General features: G+C 39.7%; 1 protein-coding gene across 1 annotated transcript in view; it reads left to right on the plus strand.

The window, feature by feature from the left end:
* Positions 1 to 19700, plus strand: part of LOC109302237 (neurobeachin) — a 564850-nt gene that overhangs the window by 458067 nt on the left and 87083 nt on the right. Inside the window, exons 32-35 of the mRNA XM_019523799.1 lie at positions 3584 to 3738; positions 8323 to 8449; positions 13253 to 13294; positions 17954 to 18081. Of these exons, the coding sequence (XP_019379344.1) occupies positions 3584 to 3738; positions 8323 to 8449; positions 13253 to 13294; positions 17954 to 18081 (452 nt within the window). The remainder of the gene's footprint in view (positions 1 to 3583; positions 3739 to 8322; positions 8450 to 13252; positions 13295 to 17953; positions 18082 to 19700) is intronic.

The raw sequence follows: 19700 nt of genomic DNA on the forward strand, positions 1-19700 counted from the left end.
CTATGATTTTGTGTAACAGCCCACTTCTTTAGATGCTTTGGTTATGGGCCGGTTTTGTCCTATATTAGAGTCAGACATTATGGACTCCAGCAAATATGTGCAGAACTGGTAATATATTGCATATGTTATTAAATACTGTATGACAGCATATTGAAGGGGTTCCTAAAAGCAAACCAAGAAAACTGGCTCACTGCTGGCAACTCTAAGAGTAGCAGAAAGTCTCTTTGATACTGCTAATAAGTTGCAACTGCTGTCAGTGTCCTTTGAAGAGAATGACTTGAATCTCACTGGGTGCAGCTACATGTGGAATTACCACATAACAGTAAACTCTGATAAAGTTTGCTCTAGAGTTTATTGCTCCTGAGTGTTGTGTTTACATGTTCTCCTGGGACTCTAGCACAGTGAGCCAAGGCAGAGCAGCCCTGGCTGGCATTGTACCCCAGGGGTCAGCCTGCTAGTCCAGGGTTGCTCCTTTTTTATCTTGATCTGCTGCACAGGGGCTGGCTGGGGCACAAGGGTGCTACAGTGTGGAGCTAGCTGGCAGGCAGCCGCTGCACTGTAGTACTGTCATGCCCCAGCTAGTCCTGTTACCATCTACACATGCGTTTGGCTGCATGTAACTACTCTGCTGTAGGATAGTACTTGTGTCGGGCAGTACTAAACTACAGCAGATTTAATTATCTTATTGCGGCCTAAGTGTGCTTGTAGATGTAATGGGGGTTTAGTCCTTAGAGTTGCATCCTATACCTGCTAAATTTAAATGGTGGGTTTTTAATTGAAACTCACTGTTTCAATTTAGGGGTTTCCATCACTGTTACGGCAAGGGACCTGATCCTTTTTTTTCTTTTCTTTTCTTTTTTTTTTCCCCAGCAGAGCCTATTTCCAGCCAGAGAATGAGCTGCCAGCAGGCTGAATGGCCCTTGAGCTGCAGGGGGCCCCAGCCCTTCCATCCGAAGCAGCAGCATCCTCCCAGGGCTTCCCAGGCAGGCTTCTAGCAGGCTGGGTGTTGCCCTAGCTTGGAGGCAGCACCTGGCTTGATCCAACACTTTCCAGATCCCGAGCTGAGGCAGCTCCCAGCATGCTAGCAGCTCACCCAGGTGGGCCCAAGAAGTGCCGCAACCATGGAGGGAAGGACTGGGGCCCCCTGCAGCTCAGGGGTTGCTCGGCCTGCCAGCAGCTCATCCCCTGGCTGTGGGAGAGGTGGGCAGGCTTCACTGAAAAGAAACCAAAGGATTGGGCTTCTGACGGCTTCTGCCTTTAGCAGGCGCCTGCTGAAAGCAGAAGCAGTGAGGGGTCTGATCTTTTTTATTTGGCAGAGCTTGCCTGCCTCTCCTACAGCCAGGGGGTGAGCTGGCAATGCAGCACATCAAGACATAGTTTAGTTTGCAGTGGTGCAAACTCGTTTAAAACACTCCAACCTCCTGCACATGTACCATTAAACCACACAAAGTGACATTTTTGTCACATGTACATGGTAATGGCGTCACATGTTCAAGCACCCTAATAGCACCACACATGTAGATGCTTTACTGCAGAGCTAATTAGCTCCACAGTAAAGTGCATGTGTAGACACGCCCACTGAGATTTAAACTTGGTGCTTGTTAACCAAGTTTCTAGCTATAACTCAGTATCTCATTTGTTTCTAATAGAGTCAATTGAGGAGTTAGCACTTCTGTGAGCACCTGATGTCTGCAAAAAAACTTTTCACCATTCCTGATTTGAGTTTTAAATTGGAATATGGCATAAACCCAGCAAAGGCAAAACTCCTTGTTTGAGCACTTCTTGTACATAGAAGATGAACAAACATCCTTTTTTTTAATTGAATTGTTTGCCCCCAAATTTTAGCTCCCATGAAGGGCTCTATGCAAGGATCTGTTCTTTCCTATATCATACTCAATTTCTAGCCAAACCAGTAAAAACAGAATTACTTTTAAATGTTCTGTTTTAATGAGCCCCTTACACTTGTGTTCTGATCTATTTAAAATTTCTAACTACCTTTTGTCAGCACACAGGAAAAGTATGCTCAGCCAGAAGCTGTGGTGAATTAGATGAAACAAAAACTAAGGTGAAATATTTAAAACTCTTTCAGGAGAGGGGATGTACCATTTGGTCAGTAAATTTATCCTGAACCTCATTTGTTTAGTAAACAAGGTACAAGGATCTAGCAACACTTTAAATATAAAAATGATTGTATTCTTTTCTGAAAGACTACCATCAGGTTTACTAAGAAATATACTGAGAAATCCTTATTAGAAGCACTTTCTAAAGTGGGTAATATGGCCAAGGATTGGACATATTACCCTAAATAGCTATATTCTTTTGTTCTTTTATTTCAGTGCCATAATATTCCTAACAGGAGTTTTTGTTGAAAAACTAAGTGCATGTGTTCAGATGAAAAGCATGTGTGTATGTAATGAAAATAAGACTATTTCCCCCCTTCTTGCATTTAAAAACCTTTTCTGTTTCAGATTTGTTTTTCAGTCTTTGGCTGAAGCAGGAACTATAGCAATGTTGGCTTTGTATGTAATGTAAAGGAGCACCATTTAGAGTGGGTAGAATGCTACATACACGATGACAGGCACCCTGGTTAAAAAATTATTAAAGATCCACTTGGTATTTCCCTTCTTTTCATCTGTTAGTGTATACAGTAAGTCTCAGTTTTCAAATGTAAAGACAAATACTGTATCTTCAGGGGGGATGAAAATGTAACTATGAATATAATACATATTTCTATATAGTCCCTATTCTTTTATCTTAAAGGCTACAGACACTTACAAATGCAATGTTTGTTTGTTTTTTCCTTTTTGGGGATTAAAACTAAGCATATTTTGAGCTGTACCTGTGAGATTCTACTATATTACACCTTGTATGCCGTGTTTGTCTGGCCAGCAGGGAAAACAAAATACAGTGGCATATAACTAAAATGGGGTGAAAAGGGCAACCGCCCCAAGTGCCAACTTGGGGAGGGTGTGCAAGAAAAAAAAATTGTTGCTGCTGGTAGCTGCATGATCACAGTCAAGACCACTGCCCTCTGCCCTGGGCTGCATCTCTAAACTGTTGACAAAATACATGTAATAGATTTTACAGTCAGTTATAATTGACTATGTAATATTTAGGGCAGTAGAGAATCAGGTGCTATGTTTATGTGTTACCTGTGATCTTTGTCATCTTAGAAGCTGTGGTAAGACCCTCTGATAGCATTGGTATATATACTGCTTTGCCGTAGTAATTCCCATATTTAGCACTTTACACTCACAAATCACTTTAGTGTAATTGACAAGTATTAGTCCTTACAAACAACACCCTTGTGAAAGAGGTGACATTTCCAATTTACAGGTATTGAAGTGGAAGCAGAAGTTAGCTAAGTTTTGCGTGATCACATAGGTGATGACACGATATAAAGTAAAACTCAAGAGTTCTTAATTTTCAGCCTCAAGTCTATTAGACCTCACTGACTGCTGTAAGAAGTAAAGAAAATATTTTTGTGTGATGTTTTCCTTATCACTATGATTAAAAGAAAAAACCAAGCCCCAAAGTTACTCCTTTGTGATGTTTTACAAACCTGTCATATCTTCCTCTGCAGGAGCGTTGTTGTTCCAGTGAAGAAACCCCCTCCAGGTAGTCTTGCTGTCACTACAGTTGGAGCTGCCACTGCTGGAGGTGGATTGCCACCGGGTACAACACCTAATATATTTGCTGCTACAGGAGCAACACCAAAAAGTATGATTAATACAACAGGTATTGTCCTTAAATATTTTTGTGACCCTCATTTTTTCTTTGTGTTTTTGTCCTACTGTCTCTTCTGTTTTTAATGGACTCTTAAAAACAAAAAAAATTGAAGGCTCAAGTATATACCTTGTACCTTGAGGAACATAGTCTCCTTTTGTTATACATGCATTACATCTGTAATGCCTATGTGAATTATACAACCCTATATAAATGCATATATATAATCCTAGAGTGGTGTCTTAGAAATATTGAATGTTGCATGAAAATGAGGTAATTCTCTCCATGCTTCCTCTCTGCAGTAAAAGGAGAAAAGGTAAAAAACAACAACAACAACAACAACAAAAAAACCTCCTGTGTGACCATAAATATATCCTAGATTTGAGGAGGGAATTCCTTGCTGACACTGAAGCTGGTGATGAATCTGTCAAAAAAAAAAATAGTTAAAAAAAATAAAAAATCAGCATAGCATGTTATGAGTCTTTTAAATGTTTTTAACAAAAAAATGCATTTAAACTCATTTTAATATTAACTATTGTCCAAGGAGCAGTTTAATTTCTCCTTAAAGATGACTTATAAAAATGATATAGTTGGGGGATGGTCCTGCTTCGAGCAGGGGGTTGGATTAGATGGCCCCCTGAGATCCTTTCCAACCCTAATTTTCTATCATGTAAATAAGAAGTGCAAAAGGTTGTGATTTTTCCCCTCCGTTACGATTATATAAATATGGTCTTTTGGGGAATGTTATTTTCATTTCAACTTTTAATATTAATAACTTAGGGTTTCTCTACCTCATTGGAATCTATGGATGATAGGAAATTGGGTATGATTTATAAATCTCTGGTTTTAGTCTGTTTTGCCTCTCAACTTTATACTTAAATTGCTGGAGAGAAGAAAAACCCTGTGGAAGGCTTTAGGAAGTTCAGTTAGTGATTGAAAACGCTTAAATCTGCCTGGATGTTTTGGAGAATAGAGAGGGGGAAAATTTCCAGCCACTTTGTAGTTCACAAAGTAGCAGGATAAACACTTATTGTCTGCCTTTGTAGAACACCCTCAGCTACTGTCTTTGTCAATACTTCTAGGCATGGGAAATTCAAATGTTTATCATTTTCAGAATAATGCTGCTCCATTGAACTAAATACATTTGTTCCATTTGCATCTGCTTCTGCTTGCTTGACATGGATCCCCTTTTTTCGTACCCATGTTTCACAAGACAGCCCCAAACTGGAAGTCTTCCTTTTTTCCACATAGTGCTATATAGCCCTGGGCTTTTCAGTGTTTTCAACATATCAAAAACACTATATAACTTTAAGCAATTAGCTATTTTTTGGTCAATGGTTGCTATTAGAGAGTAATCGTTACTCACAAACTCTTCTCACTATATAGTACAGGAAAAGTCTACATATCAGATTCCACAGTGTGTTTTTTGTGGGAAAATGTTGCCTTTTCATAGTGATAGCTGTCCATTTTTTTTTTTCTCTGCCATTTTTGTTTGGCAGACTCTGTCCAGCAGGTTTACTGGAAAATACTGACTAGAAGGTGGGTATAGACAGACATTTTGATACTAAAGGGCACTCTTATAATGCAACTCCTGGGTTTTAGGTTTGTGTGATAATGTAGGGGGATACAAATGCACAAAGCTACTCCAACTTTACCTTGCTTCGATCAGAATTAGAGAGAGGGCAGTTTAGCTTGCTTACATCATGCAGATGTAGGCGTTACAATAGAACAGCTAGTGGTAGTGGACACTATCGAAGAGCAGCTGAGAAGCTACTAAATTGTATATTTGTCCATACTCAGTACTTCAGCAAGTTTTACTAGCTTTAATTATGCAGAACTACAAGTATACTAAGCTCTTTTACTGGCCCTAGAAAAAGGGAATTGCTTGCTTGCTTGGACTACTTTCATTTTATGAAGTTTTTTGTGCCTAAATTCACCTGGATACATTTTTATAGGAACATTCTGTTCTCAAGAAATATAGGGTCTTCATAAAGTCCTTGTGCACTTTTAAACTGTAATAACTTAGGTTGTAGGTATGATAGGAGCAATCTGTAAATGGCATTTAAAAGCAAATTTATTAAAGTTTTAAGACACCTAGAGTACACAATGCTAGACTTCAACATAACCACCATCCATCATGATACAGTGCTCAATCCCATCTTCCAACTCCTTGAAAACGTTTCCCAGTTGCTGTTGAGTTACTACACTAATTGCATTGGTGATCCTAGCCCTAAGTCCCACCAAAGAACATGGTTTTGACAAGTAAATTACACTTCTAACATGTCCCCATAAAAAGAAGTCCAGTGGTGACAGATCAGGTGAACAAGGTGGCCAAGCAAGTGGTCCACCTCTGCCTATCTACTTCTTTGGGAAAACGGCATTCAGGAACTGTCATACATTCAGAGCATAGTGGCACAGAGCTCCATCTTATTTGACAATAAATTCCTTATTACTTATGAAGTCTAGCATTGTGTACTCTAGTTGTCCTAAAACTTTAATAAATTTGCTTTTAAATGCTGTTCACAGATTGTTTCTATCATACCTACAACCTAAGTTATTAAAGTGCACAAGGACTTTATGAAGACCCTGTACGGTTTAAAAGTTGCATTGTCCTCATTTCTAAAAGTTAGAACATAATTCCTGTGTCCTAAAAGTTGTACATGTCAAGTATGAAAAAATGCAAATCAAAAATTGATTAATGTATTTGTTATATTGAAGGCATGTTGGATGTATGTGTTTGTTCGTGTTGAAAGTTGTCGTCATGTTCTCTTTTTTTTCTTCCATTTCACCAAATTAACTAAAGTATTGAACTTACAGCTTCAGCTGCTTCAGTCATATTATACCTGCAATAATTAATTTTAAATGATATGTGTCTGATCTTGAAGAGCATGTGTTTAAAGTTATCAGGTGTCATTCAGTTTATATGCTAGCTGTTGTGCTTAAAAAGTCCTTGATAAAAAGATGGTTCATTTTTCAAGACAGCATTGAATTTCACTAAATGATAGCTTACTGTTGTGGAAAAAAATGTTATACGGTCATTTGGAGACACTAGATGCCCCCCAAATCTTCTATTTCCAGCTTTTATATGATATAATAAATATACATTTATAGACTCTGGTTGAGTTTTTAGGATAATTATTACAAAAAAAAAATCAAGTTCTCACTCATTACAAATTCCCATCACAGTTGACATACCACAGCTGCCCCACTGTCAGTGTCATACAATGCTCTTTAGACCCTTAGTCTCTCTGGAGTTCCCCCTGGTGGAATCAGGCCCTCCCCCTTCGCTGCATTCTGCATGAAGCTTCATGGTCCTACAGTTCTTAGACTCCATGTCTAGACTGCGAGATTCCTATTACCAGCTCTAACACAACAGTACCGGCATATTCAAACTCTTTCTTTTTTTTCCTTCCTGAAGCCTGTGACAGAGGCTGATTAATATGGCTCAAAACAGCTTCTTCAAAACAGTTATTTATTCATCCAGAAGAACATCTCATGCAAAGTGTAAAGACAGTAATGGTCTATACATCTATTTTTCCCATACATTAACCTAAATCTTTTCTGGCAAGCTTTTGTTTAGTTCCCCCTAACCTCAGTTACCACCATTCCGAGTTGGGTTAGGATCTGACAGGCAAGCCACTGCTTACAAAACCTTATGCATCTCTGATTTAGTTACTCTATAAGTAACAAATCTACCTAGACTTCTGCTTGGGTTGGGAGTGACATCTGCTTTGCTATTTCTGTGTTTCCTTACTGTGGGTACTTTTTTTAGGCTGTAACTTAATTTGCCATTGTTTTATTTCCTATTTATTTTCAACCTCCCTCCCCTCAACAGATTCTTTTAACTCCTTGCATTCAGGCAAGATAACAGTAAACTGGTAAACTGAGGTGCACGTAATGCTGAGGGAAAACCAAATACACAATTCTCTCATTCTTTACACAAGTTCATAATAACAATGACTGTATTATCATGGTGATGCAAGAATGTTTTAGCCGTTGGAATTTATTTTTAGGGTCATGAAAATATGAGGTAAGACTTATTTTGCTTTCTTTTTTTCAACTGCAGGTTAATGTCTGAGAGGGCTTAAAAACTGTAAATACTATACAAGTGCTGAGTATAAACAGTAGGAGGTAGTTTTGTAAAGAAAATAATCTTTAAAAACATTTAAATAGTAATAGAAGTAGAAGAAACATGTTAGTCTGAATATTTATTCTGTTCTTTTTATTAAGTTTCAGTGATAATCTGTTTTCAGGAAATTTCATTTTAAGATCTGTGCTTTGATACATTATTTCCTTTTACTTTTGTGTTAAAATACATTTTTAAAAAATGTATAGGTATCCTAGTCTAGCAGTAGATATAACTGTAAATATGGAGCAATAGCAGATAATCTAGGGTATCAATGAGAGTTGCTATACTAGCAAAGTAAGCAATTTTGTTGTTTAGATGTTAAATTCCTTGTAATTAGTAGAGCATAGATAAGATTATATATATATTAAATAGATTGACATACAAGAATTATTATCACATTAAAAAAAATCTTAAAAGCCCTTGTTTTTCAGACCAAATTATAATCTATATTTTTTTTTTTGGGACAGGTGCAGTGGATTCAGGATCTTCCTCTTCCTCTTCGTCCTCCAGCTTTGTGAATGGTGCTACTAGTAAGAACCTTCCAGCAGTGCAAACTGTTGCTCCAATGCCAGAGGATTCAGCTGAAAACATGAGGTGCACATATTTTGATATTATTTTCCCTTTCTGACCAAAAAAAAAAAAAAGCACATCCAGCCATTGATCAAAAAATGTATAAATAATCATAAAGCTTTCTGGGAGGATGCTGTGTTGTTACTAAACTAATATTCTAAACTGCTAATTTGTATAGTATTTAAGTAGTGCTTAACTAAAAAAATATTAAAATAATTCCAGTCTCTTGAAATGTCAGTGAAGTGTTGTATAATTGGAAAAGTTTTATAGTTTGTCAGTAAGACCCTTCCACATAGCAAAGCAGAACTACTTAAAAAAAAGCCTGCTCTTGGGAACTGATAATTGGAAGTGGATAAATTTTGCAGAACAAACAAATGACTTGTACAATATAATAAGGGATGAAATCATCCATTCAGATATTTAGATGGCTGGGTGTTGGTTGTGAGGTAGATACTAACTGGTGTAGAGGGTCAAGACTTGTGATGTGTTTTATAGAAGCAACTGTGTGTTTTGGAGAGATAGGCAAGCTTTCAGACATAAAATGCCTTTTTTCAGGAACCTTTTAAAAGGCACTTAATGTCCAAATGCTTGCCCATCTCTCCCAACTGTACAGTTGCTCCAATAGAAAAATATAATAAAATACCCTCTTGCCCCTTTTGTACATTTCCTGAACCATCATGGCTATGATCCTACTTCCTACTAATTCCTGCATGCCTGGAATGTTGTGAGCAAGTGATTTAAGGATCAGGGCATGGAGAGATTGAGGTACATTTGGGCCAATGATTCTAAACCTTTTTAGATGTAAGGCACCCCTGGATAGTTTTGAGGCGTCCCTCGGAAAATGTCAGCTTAGTTGTCATTGCTTTATGCCTAAAGAAAAATAGAGCAGTTTTTGTGTTGCAAAGAACTCATACCACAGCTATGGATTTCTGTTTGAAATTTGTGCGTTTATCTTGTGAATCATATTCACGTACCTAACAATGTTAATATTATGTGGCAACCGTGGCACCCTTGAAAGGATCTCAAGGCACCCTAGGGTGCTGTGGCACTCTGGTGGAGAATTACTTGTCTAGACTTTTTCTAAAGGTGAAATTAGGGAGAAAATTATTATCTATTTAGGAACTGGTCCAGGGTTGGGGAATCAGTCAGCCTAATTGCTGGGACCCTGTAGCAGAGACCTAATACAGTTACTCATTGCATAGGATGTCCAGTTCTCTAATAAACCGAAGTTGGAACATGAATATAAGAAAGCCTCCTAGAAGAAAGTTTTAAACATCCTACTCTGAGATAGTAGAGAGACAACAGCATTTATTTTTCTCTTAAACCTCAGTCAGGGGGAGGGAAATGGAGCCCCAGTCCTCCTTAGTAGTATGAATGGTAAAGGAAAGTCTGGCCTATCCTGCAAAAATATTTCTGGGAGCTTGTTTCAGATGAATCATTTTACAAGGAATCTTGAATTTGGGTGTGGGAGGGATTAAAGTAATGCTGGAATTTCCTAAGTATTGACATTTGGTTTTCTTGCTAAGTGTATATCTGATGCTGCAGCTACAAACTCAGTTGGCATAATTTAAAAAGTACAGGAAATAACATGTAACTACCCATTCTGAAGGATGGTTCTGAGTGCTTGCACTATTTTCCTTTTATTTAGTGATTCATTCCTCTGCAACTGCCCTTTTCCTTTCTTTTGACCTCTGCCATAATCACTTTGCAAAGCAGTGTGTGAAACACATTGGGTGAAACAGAAAAGGCTACTAACAAGCTGTAAGATGACTGTTAATTAGCAATAGGTATATCTTTGTTACCTTATAAATTAGGGACAGACATTCAAAAAGCCCAAGCCTGAATTGATTCAGTCTTTGCAGGTTAGTCTAAGCTGCACAGTGTAAACTGATTAATAACTGGACAGACATACTCTGTTAAACCAGGAAATGCAGGCACATGCCTGCAGTGGCTCAAGCTGGAAGCCATGGATGCTAGAGCATGCCTGCTAGCCATTGCCAAAAAGGAGGGATGAGAGACACCCTCCAAGGCTCTCACACCTCCCTAGTGGCATGGAGGGGGCACAGCTAGGCACCAGCCTTGAGATGTGGGGATGGGGAAAAAGTCCTTTCTCTGAAGCAAGCATGTATTGAACACAGCAATTTGCAAAGCATACAACAGGGAACTACCAAAAATCTTCACCTAAGCTAAGATACAGTCCAGTAAACCACAGCATACACAGATGAGTCTAACTTAAAATGTAAACCAGGAAGACAAGAATTAGTTTTACTAATACTGAGGGCAGTGTCTCCTTATAGCCAGGCATTCAGAAAGGCTTTATAATTTAAATATAGCTCTCCACATTTTTTGGTGAAGCTGTTTACAACTTCTCTTAACTCTTAATCAGCATATGTGAAGATTATCACACATGCTTCTTAGCTCTGGGCTCACACTAGCTTGCCTCTCTGCCCCACTCCAGCCAAAGCCCTAGCAGTTCCAGGGGAGAGAGGGGACACAGAGAGCAATTAACTCCATCCTTGCCTGTTTGCAGACAAGCCATGGAGATGCAGGGGCTAGCAAACAGCAGTTGTGGTCCCCAGGGTTTGCCAGGGGAGGGAGTGGGTGTTGGTGGGGGGAGGGGAAAGGAGAAGGGACAGAGGGAGAAATTTGCCTCGGGGCCATGGCAGGCTGGCATCTGACCACACTCTGCCCCTGCTCCGGCTAGAGAGCAGAGGGGAGATGCTAGCCTGGCTGGGCTAGAGCAGAGAGACCCACCTAGCCCAAGAGCATGCCTGGATGCTGGGGGTGTCTGATTTATCTTAAACCAGCAAGGGGTCTGGGATAGACATTACGTAAACCAGTTTGAACCACATCTATTAAGTCTGATTTTACATTCGACCAGGTTTATCTCAAACCAGTTTCAGCCATTTTCAAACTGGTTTATGTGCACTGAACATCTGTTCTGTTACAGGTTTAAGCCAGTTACTGATCACTTAAACCGGTTTATGTGTAATGTCTATCCCTAGCCATAAAAAGCAGAGGTAACCATGAAGGAAATAGTATATATAGCAGGGATTGATAACTTGCAGCCTGTGGGTCCGATTTGGAGTGATGGCTTTGATAGCATTTGGTGGTCGGGGGCTGTTTCTACACTAGACTGAACAGAACCCTGTTGCTTCAGGCTTTGGCAGAAAGGGAACTCTGCCTACGCTGTGCTGCACCCTGGGCTTCGGGGGGGGAGGGGTCTCCCTGTACTGCATCATGGCATGGGCTCCAGGGCAAGTGAGCAGATACTAGTGTTTTCCCATCTCAGACCCAAGCTGGGTCTGCTGGGAAATGTTGCAGACCCCTTGTATATAGCCATAGTAAAACCTTGAATGCAAGGCCTTCCTTGAATTGAAAACAAGAACAATGCAATTTTAATTTAATAGAATTTTATTGTAATTTCAGATCATTCTTCCTTTCTAAACTAATCTATTATATCTACGGCAAAACAACTTCAAGCTTCAGTTGTAGTAGGTGCTGAATGTATACACAGCAAATTTTGTTCCAAATTGTTTGAAGTCTAAGTAGGTAAATTAGAGTATAGGAGGTACGGGAAACAGGCTATAAGTGATGAAGTGATTTAACCAAGATCATACTGCAGGTTAGTGGTAGAGGTGGAAATAAAATACAAACCTCTGGCCTTCCAGAAGGTGTTTTTGCCTAAATGCCACTGGAGTAAAGTTTTGCATATTTCTTTCTCACTGTGCATATTTTAGGATGTGCATAGAGGAAATTATTTTAAGTCTTTGGTTAAAGTGTATATTCCTGAGACCATTGATTCTCATCCAGGGTGCCAGGGATCCTTTCAAGTGTGCTGTGGTGCCATACAATGTTAACATTGTTTTGTGTGCAGAGGTGATTCACAAGATAAACCCTGAGATTTCAAATAGGAATCCATAGTGTTAAATACATTTCTGACCTGTTGTGGTCTTTCTGACTTCTTTGCATCAGAATTGCTCTGTTATTTTTCTGTAGTAAAAAAAAAAAGAGTGAAAACTTAAGAGCTGGTATTTTCTGAGGTATTCTTTGAGTCTAAATAGATGGAGAACTGCTACGTCAGACATTTAAGGCATGTCACAGAAGTTAGTGTCAGTTCTCTAAGCAGTGTCTCTGAATTGTCAGATGATAAAATTACTGATTATATTCACAGATGGCCAGTGGAAATTTTACATTCATGAGCAGGTTCCTCTTGTAAAGATAGAGCATGACATATAGAATATATACCAACATACAACTTTATCTCCTTCTAGTTTAAAGTCCTACAGAAGATATGAATTAGCAGATTTAACTGACATCTTCATTGAATATTGAAAACAATCTTGTATTTTAGTGGAGTGAACGCTTTTAGACTGGTGATTCTCAACCAGGGTGTTACCAGATCTTGTTTAAAGTTGCAGCGAGGTGTTAGGAGATAAGCAGCTAAACTAAAGCACATAAGCACTGGCTCAGACTTTTCCCTGCCTGGATAAACCCCCATTCCCACTACCAGGCCCCTCTGCAAGGAGGTAATTGCTGTAATCTATAAATTAGTTTTTGATATTGGCTATCAGTCAGATTCACAAAAGTAAAGAGGGGTGCCTTGAGTCCAAAAAGGTTTAGAGCCATGGTTTTAGACCGCAAAAGTTTTGGATTCTTTAAACTACTATGATACTATTTCCTTCTCCAAACATGAAGTAGTAGATCTGTCTTGCAATAAATCTTCACAAAAGGGAAATGAAGACTTTAGGTAGACTTTTAGAGTTGTTGTTATCATTGTTAATAAAGACATTGATCTTTTAGAATCTGTTTTCTTTTTTTATGTAGCTCAAAGAATACCAGAAAAAAAGAGGCTCCAAGACAGAAATGGTTAGCTTCCCTTGAGACATAAAACTGTGTGTAAAAATATATTTAATAAAAGCTGCTCCCACCATTCTTGATAGATTGCCTGTCAGATTTGATAAAATCTATCTAAGCCTTGTAGTTTTAGAGATTGAAATAAACAGTTTTGTACATAATTTTTCCCTGCTTACTTCTATATCTAGAAAAACCTTTGAGAGAGGGTCACATGTGTTTAACTGGCATTCTCCACTTAGTCATTTGGAGATTTGTCTTTGTGTTATATAATCTTCTACATAATTTAAATAACACTTTACTGGTAGCTCTTTATGAATGGATAATTGCATTTGATTGTTAACTGTAGAGGCAAATATATTACATTCTTCCTTTATAATCATCGGTATCTTGAGGGTCAAATACTTCTTGCCCCACATCCTGGAATTTTACAAATCATTTTTGTGTCAGTGTACAACACTCCTAACGAACAGTTCTAAGACATCGTGTCCCAGCCATTTTTACAGATATTTCTTCACTTTATATCCTCTGTAGTTTTTTATTATTGCTATCAGTCCGAAAAATAATTAATTATTACGGTTGAAACTTTAAAGGCTTCCTAAAGTGGCCTGTTTCCTACTGTACTGCTCTGTTTGTGTTTGGATAGGAGAGTTAGCAATTGCACCACATGCTCCTTTGAAAATATATTTTGCATCTGTGTGAGGGTTAAAGCTAAGAGGAGTTAAATTTGAAGAGTCTGATACGGTAGAGTACATTGGTCAAACATCCATTCAAAGGCATCACTTGGGTAATTCATGCCCATCTAAATACTTGTGAGATTCAGCACAGATTCATTTAAGTATAAGTAAATTCTAGACTTGAGAACTGTAAGCAGATATACAATGAAAATGTATAAACAAAAATTGATTGGGTAATTCTCATAATAGTTTCATAGTTGCTAGAGTCTGGAAGTGACCTTACAAATCATTGAGTCCAGCCCTATTGCATGTGGGCAAGAGAGACTGCTGGGATCAAATGACCCCAGGAAGATGGGCACCAAGAGGTTTTTTGAAAATTGCCAGGGTGGATAATTGTACCACCTCTAAGGGGAGCCTGTTCCAAACCCTCGGCATTGGATTGTAAAGTTTTTCTTTGTCTAGGTTGAAGCAAACCCTGTTAGTGTTTTCTTATCTATAAGTAAATAAATAAATGAATAAAGACTGGTACCTGAATTGCATTATATTGCAAGACAATTAAGCAAAGCAAAATAATTTGAAGTTTTTAGAAAATAGCTTCTATTCTGTAGTGATGTTAGCTGTTTAATGGATTTTATAAGAAGGATATGCAGCAATTTCCATATCTTATAATTTTATATATATAGCAAAAGTCTTTGAAAACTTAAAAATGCCTGCCCCAAATATTGCCAGTTATTGCAGTAGCTTCCTGTGGTTATAGTCTTAGTTGTTAGCAATGTTCCCAGTGCTGTTAAAAAATAAAAATAAAATAACTTCTACCCTAAATGGGTTGAAGTTAAACTGCAAAGAGGCCTGAAAAAAACTAAGGAGCCCAGTAGAAAAATAATCTAGTTTCATGTAGGTTTTTAAAATGAAAGATTTGTTCTTGTGTGCTCAGCAAGAGACTTTGAATCTTTATGACAAATTTGAAAGAAGAGAAAAAGTGGTTTTCCAAGCCATATATGGGGAGAACAAGGACGAATAGGCTAGGGACAGACATTCAAAAAGCCTGAGCCTGAACTGATTCAATCTTCGCAGGTTAGTCTAACATGGCTAGGCTAAACTGGTTTGTAACCGCACAGAAATCCCGAGTAGGGACAGACATTACACATAAACCAGTTTAAGTGATCAGAAACTGGCTTAAACCTGTAACAGAACAGACATTCAGTGCACATAAACCAGTTTGAAAATGGCTGAAACCAGTTTCAGATAAACCTGGTTGAATGTAGTATCAGGCTTAACTGATTTGGGTAAAACCAGCTTATGCAATGTCTGTCCCAGACCCTTTGCTGGTTTAAGTTAAATCAGATTTTCCCAGCATCCTGGCTTGCTCTCTGAGCTGGGTGAGGCTCTCTGCTCCACAGCAGATCTGGGCCCTCCCCTCTGCTCCCTCATTGGAGCTCCAGAAGAGACTTGCAGGCACAGCAGGATCTGCTGGCTTCCCTGTGCCCTCCTCCCCATCTCTCACCACTCACAGCTTAAGCAGAGATCCCTTCCACCTCTCTCCCACAGCACTGACTGTAGCCAGCATGTGGTATGATAGCTAATGCTGTGTAATGCAGATAGGGTAGTGTCCACTTACAGACTTTTTGGAGCTAATCAACAGCTCAGCTGGTAATCTCCCTGCATTCCTTCCTTTGGAAAAAGATGTTTAAGAAGAGCTTGAACTAATGAGCAAGGCTTTTGTTTTTTGATGGGGTGCTAAATGCTGATAACAGGACTGATAAATGCTCTGTTAAAGCAGGGGAGGTGTCCCTAATCATGGCATCCTGCTGGGGCCTGGCTATGCCCCCCCCCCCAGCTCAGCCTTCTGGAAGGGAAGGGAGGGCTACTCTAATGCCACACCCCACCCCCCCAGCTTCTAGACTGAGCCACTGCAGGCATGTGCCAGCACATTTTTCAGTCCAGAGGGGATGTCTGTGCAGTTAAAGTGGTTTAGCCTAGCCTGGTTAGACTAACCTGCAAAGATTGAATCAATTCAGGCTCAAGCTTTCTGAATGTCTGTCCCTAGCCCCGCTCTGGACTGAAGAAATGTTGGCACATGCCTGCAGTGGCTCAAGCTACAAGCTGGGGGGTGCTAGAGCAGCCGTCCCTTCCCTAGTGCTGAGTTGGGGGGGTGGGGCCTGGCCATGGCAGGATGCTCTGATTAGGAAGGATCTCCCTGCTCACCCCACCAAGCAGCCCAACAGGGAGTTGATAATATAGTGTTTATCACCCCTAACTCACTGTTTATCAGCCTCTCCTCATTAGTTCAAGCTCTTCTTAAACAGCTTTTCCAAGGAAAGAATGAAGCTACATTACCAGCTACTTGTTGATTAGCTCCAAAAAGCCCTAAGCCACCATAGTCCTGTTTGCCTTTATCTTGCCTTCCACAGCATGGTCCATAGCTATCATGTGGTATGCTAGCAAATGCTGAGAGGTGTCTGTGTAAGGCAGAGGGGAGGGGGGGATCCCTGCTTAAGCAGGGAGTAGGGAAGGAGGAGGAAGCCAAACAGACCCCACTGTACCTGCAGTCTCTACTGGAACGGCAGTCAGGGAGCAGAGGGGAGGGGGAAGCCCAGCTCTCTGGAGCAGAGCCCCACCCAATCTTAGAGACCATGCCAGGATACTGGCAGGCTCTGGTTTAACTTAAGTCAGGAAGGGGTCTGGGACAGGCATTGCAGAAATTGGTTTGACCCAAATCAGTTAAGTTTCATAAACCTGGTTGAATGTAACATCTCAAACTGGTTTCAGCCATTTTCAAACTGGTTTATGTGTACTGAACTGCTGTTCTGTTACAGGTTTGAACCAGTTTCTGATCACTTAAACCAGTTTATGTCTAAAGCCTGTCCTTTTCCATGGTGTCTTTCAGTAAGGGTATAGAACCACACATTGACTTTTTAAAAGCACTATTGCACTTGGACCTCTAGATAAAGGATGATTTTTTTATATTGATGTATCGTTTAGATGGATGCCCCAACTGTGCTGCACACAACAAACACACATTAAGAATCACTTCAAAGAGTTCAAAGAGTCTAAATAGACAAAATAGACAAGGAGAGGAGACAGAAGCAAGAAGAGGTGATTTGATTCTAGTCGAGATAAAATTACTGGTTAAACACAAAGCTTGAGGAAGAGAATGCAAGTTTATTAATTCACATCCAGTACCCTGTACACTGAGAGCTAGATTTTGTTACTTGAAAGTCTAAACAGGAAAGAGTAATTTTATGATATGATCTTAAACCAGTAAAAACTCCTCTTTTGTGCTTCAACCATGTGTGTAAAACAATGGTATAATCTCCCAGGACAGTGCAAAATTGCTGCTACAGGGCAATTGGTGTTATACATTTATGCTATTTTTTATATTTAAAATATGCTTATTTGCTGTATTCACTTGTATAATATTGATATTGTCAGTATAAGATTAGTTTCTTCCTTATTGAAGAGGGAAGATAAGGCTGGGGGTATCTGGTACATCCTGTTAGACTAATAATGAGTCTTTGTCTCATGGATGTCAGAGAAAATATGACTTAAATTGAGAAGATTTAGAAGTTGGACATTTTACACAGAACACTATTTTCATTCTATTATAGAATTTTCTGTACTTAAACTTTCTGAGGTTTATACCTTGTTGCCATATGTTGCAGCAAAGGAGCAGTCTTTTTTCTTCTTTTTTTATGTTCAAACTTACATCCTAAGTTGTTGAAGCTTTTGGATGCCTGGGGATCTCTCATCATCCTTAAAAATTAGAATAAATACTTTGTATTCACCTGTAAATTCTGCTTAGCTAGTGAGACTGCCATATTTCTGAGCTTAACATGAGATTAAGGTTTTTAAACACTATTGTTAATCATAATCATGGTAATTCTGTTATTGGGAGAAACACTGATTATTTGAGTATTTGTTAGGAAATGGGCATGATTTGACATTGTTAACCTGTAATGTTTATTTGCCTTCAACTTGCATACTTTGTTTTCAACAGCATCACTGCAAAGCTTGAGAGAGCTCTAGAAAAGGTGGCACCCCTCCTGCGTGAAATTTTTGTAGATTTCGCCCCTTTCCTGTCCCGTACTCTTTTGGGCAGTCATGGACAAGAGCTATTGATTGAAGGTACTGTTCCCATTATTATGTTCCTAATACTTAGTTGTTGCTTTATAGTCACAAAATTATATACAGCTACAAACTGTGAATTAATATGTGTCTCTTAGAGGAATTTATGTAAGTATTTTTGGTTAATAATTGATGCATTTAAAATTAGGAAGAAAATATTTTATTTCCTGTTGTTTACTTCCTAAGTAGATTTAAGTAGTCTGTGGGATCTTGAAAATGGACTGTTTCTGTGCCCGGTTTCTTAATTTGTTTTGTAAGTGGGATCCTTGGTAAATGTAAAAGCCTTTTATCTTGGGCCCAGACAAACAAAAAGCTGTATGATTAAATTTATTTAAAATGTTAAGGGTACTGTAAGTCTTTTAGCCTACTTTTAAGACTGGACAAAAAGTAACATTATAGAAAGCTTTTACCTTGAGAAGGGGATAGTGCTAAGAAAGATAATATATGGGAACAGAAATGGAAGATTTCATGATAGGTAATTGATTTTGTGCCTGTAACAGGGCACCATCCCCGGGGTGGTCAAGAAGGCCTGGAGGCACCCTAGAGTCCCCTTTATTTCAATCCATTTCTGCGAACAGTCTCCCCTTCACTCACCTGCCATGTCTTGATGTTTCTTTTGGTTCTCAAAGGGAAGGCTGCCCCCAGAGCTTCCCCAATCTGGTCTTTGCTCCAAAGAACACCCTGCAGTGCAGAGCTCCTGGCTTAAGAACTAATTGCACAGCTGCATACCATCCCTCCACCATGCCCCATGCCTCTCAGATGTTACTGGTGTCACTGTTGGGGTTTCAGCCTCCCCTCCCCAGCCTCTAGTCCTTTACTTTAGCTAGACCATCTAGCCTAGACCCACTGCATCGGGCCTGGCTGTAAGGCTCTAACTAACTTATGTACTGGGCCCCTGACCCCTGTTTCCCGGGCTCCAAACCCTTCTGTGGCTATCGCATAACACTCTCTCTGCCCACTCTGGGCTTGTAACAGCTTGAGCCTGCCCTTGGCAGTCCCAAACCACCTGCCCCTACAGTCCCAAACCACCAGTTTAAACTACATCAAAAACACTAAGCCCCAGATTCAATGGCTAAATCTCTGAATCCAAATCAAATCAGGAGGCCCATTAATCTCTCCAAATTGAATTGGAAGCCTCCAGTTTGATTTGGAGAGATTTTGACAATTCAGACATAGATACAGCTTTATGTGTTAGCTTTATATGAACATACCTCAAGGTACCAGGTGGCTCATGAACACTGAGATGGTGGGGCCAACGAAGCATCCCCTGGGAGCATGGGGGGCGGTCCCCAGTGCATTTGGCAGTGGATCCAGAAGTGGACCAGAAGCACTTCAGGTCCACTTCCAGGTCTGCCATGGAGCGTGTTGGGGACCCTCCCCCACCCCGGTTCAGTGACTGGTGCTTCCTGGGTCTTAGGGGGCACTCATTGTCCCTCCATAGCTGATCACCAGGGATCCTGGTTTTCCATGATAAAAATATCACAGATTCTCTGATCAAAAATTGCAAATTCTCTGATAAAAGTCACAAAATCCGTGGTTAAAATTAAATTCCCCCTCACAGTCCTGCTGGTGTCCCTCACTTCTCCCCCACCACAGCCCCCCAGCCCTGCTTGTGCCCC

The sequence above is a fragment of the Gavialis gangeticus genome, unplaced genomic scaffold, assembly GCF_001723915.1.
Source record: "Gavialis gangeticus isolate Ggan-Ray unplaced genomic scaffold, GavGan_comp1, whole genome shotgun sequence".
In the NCBI taxonomy this organism is placed as follows: Eukaryota; Metazoa; Chordata; order Crocodylia; family Gavialidae; genus Gavialis; species Gavialis gangeticus.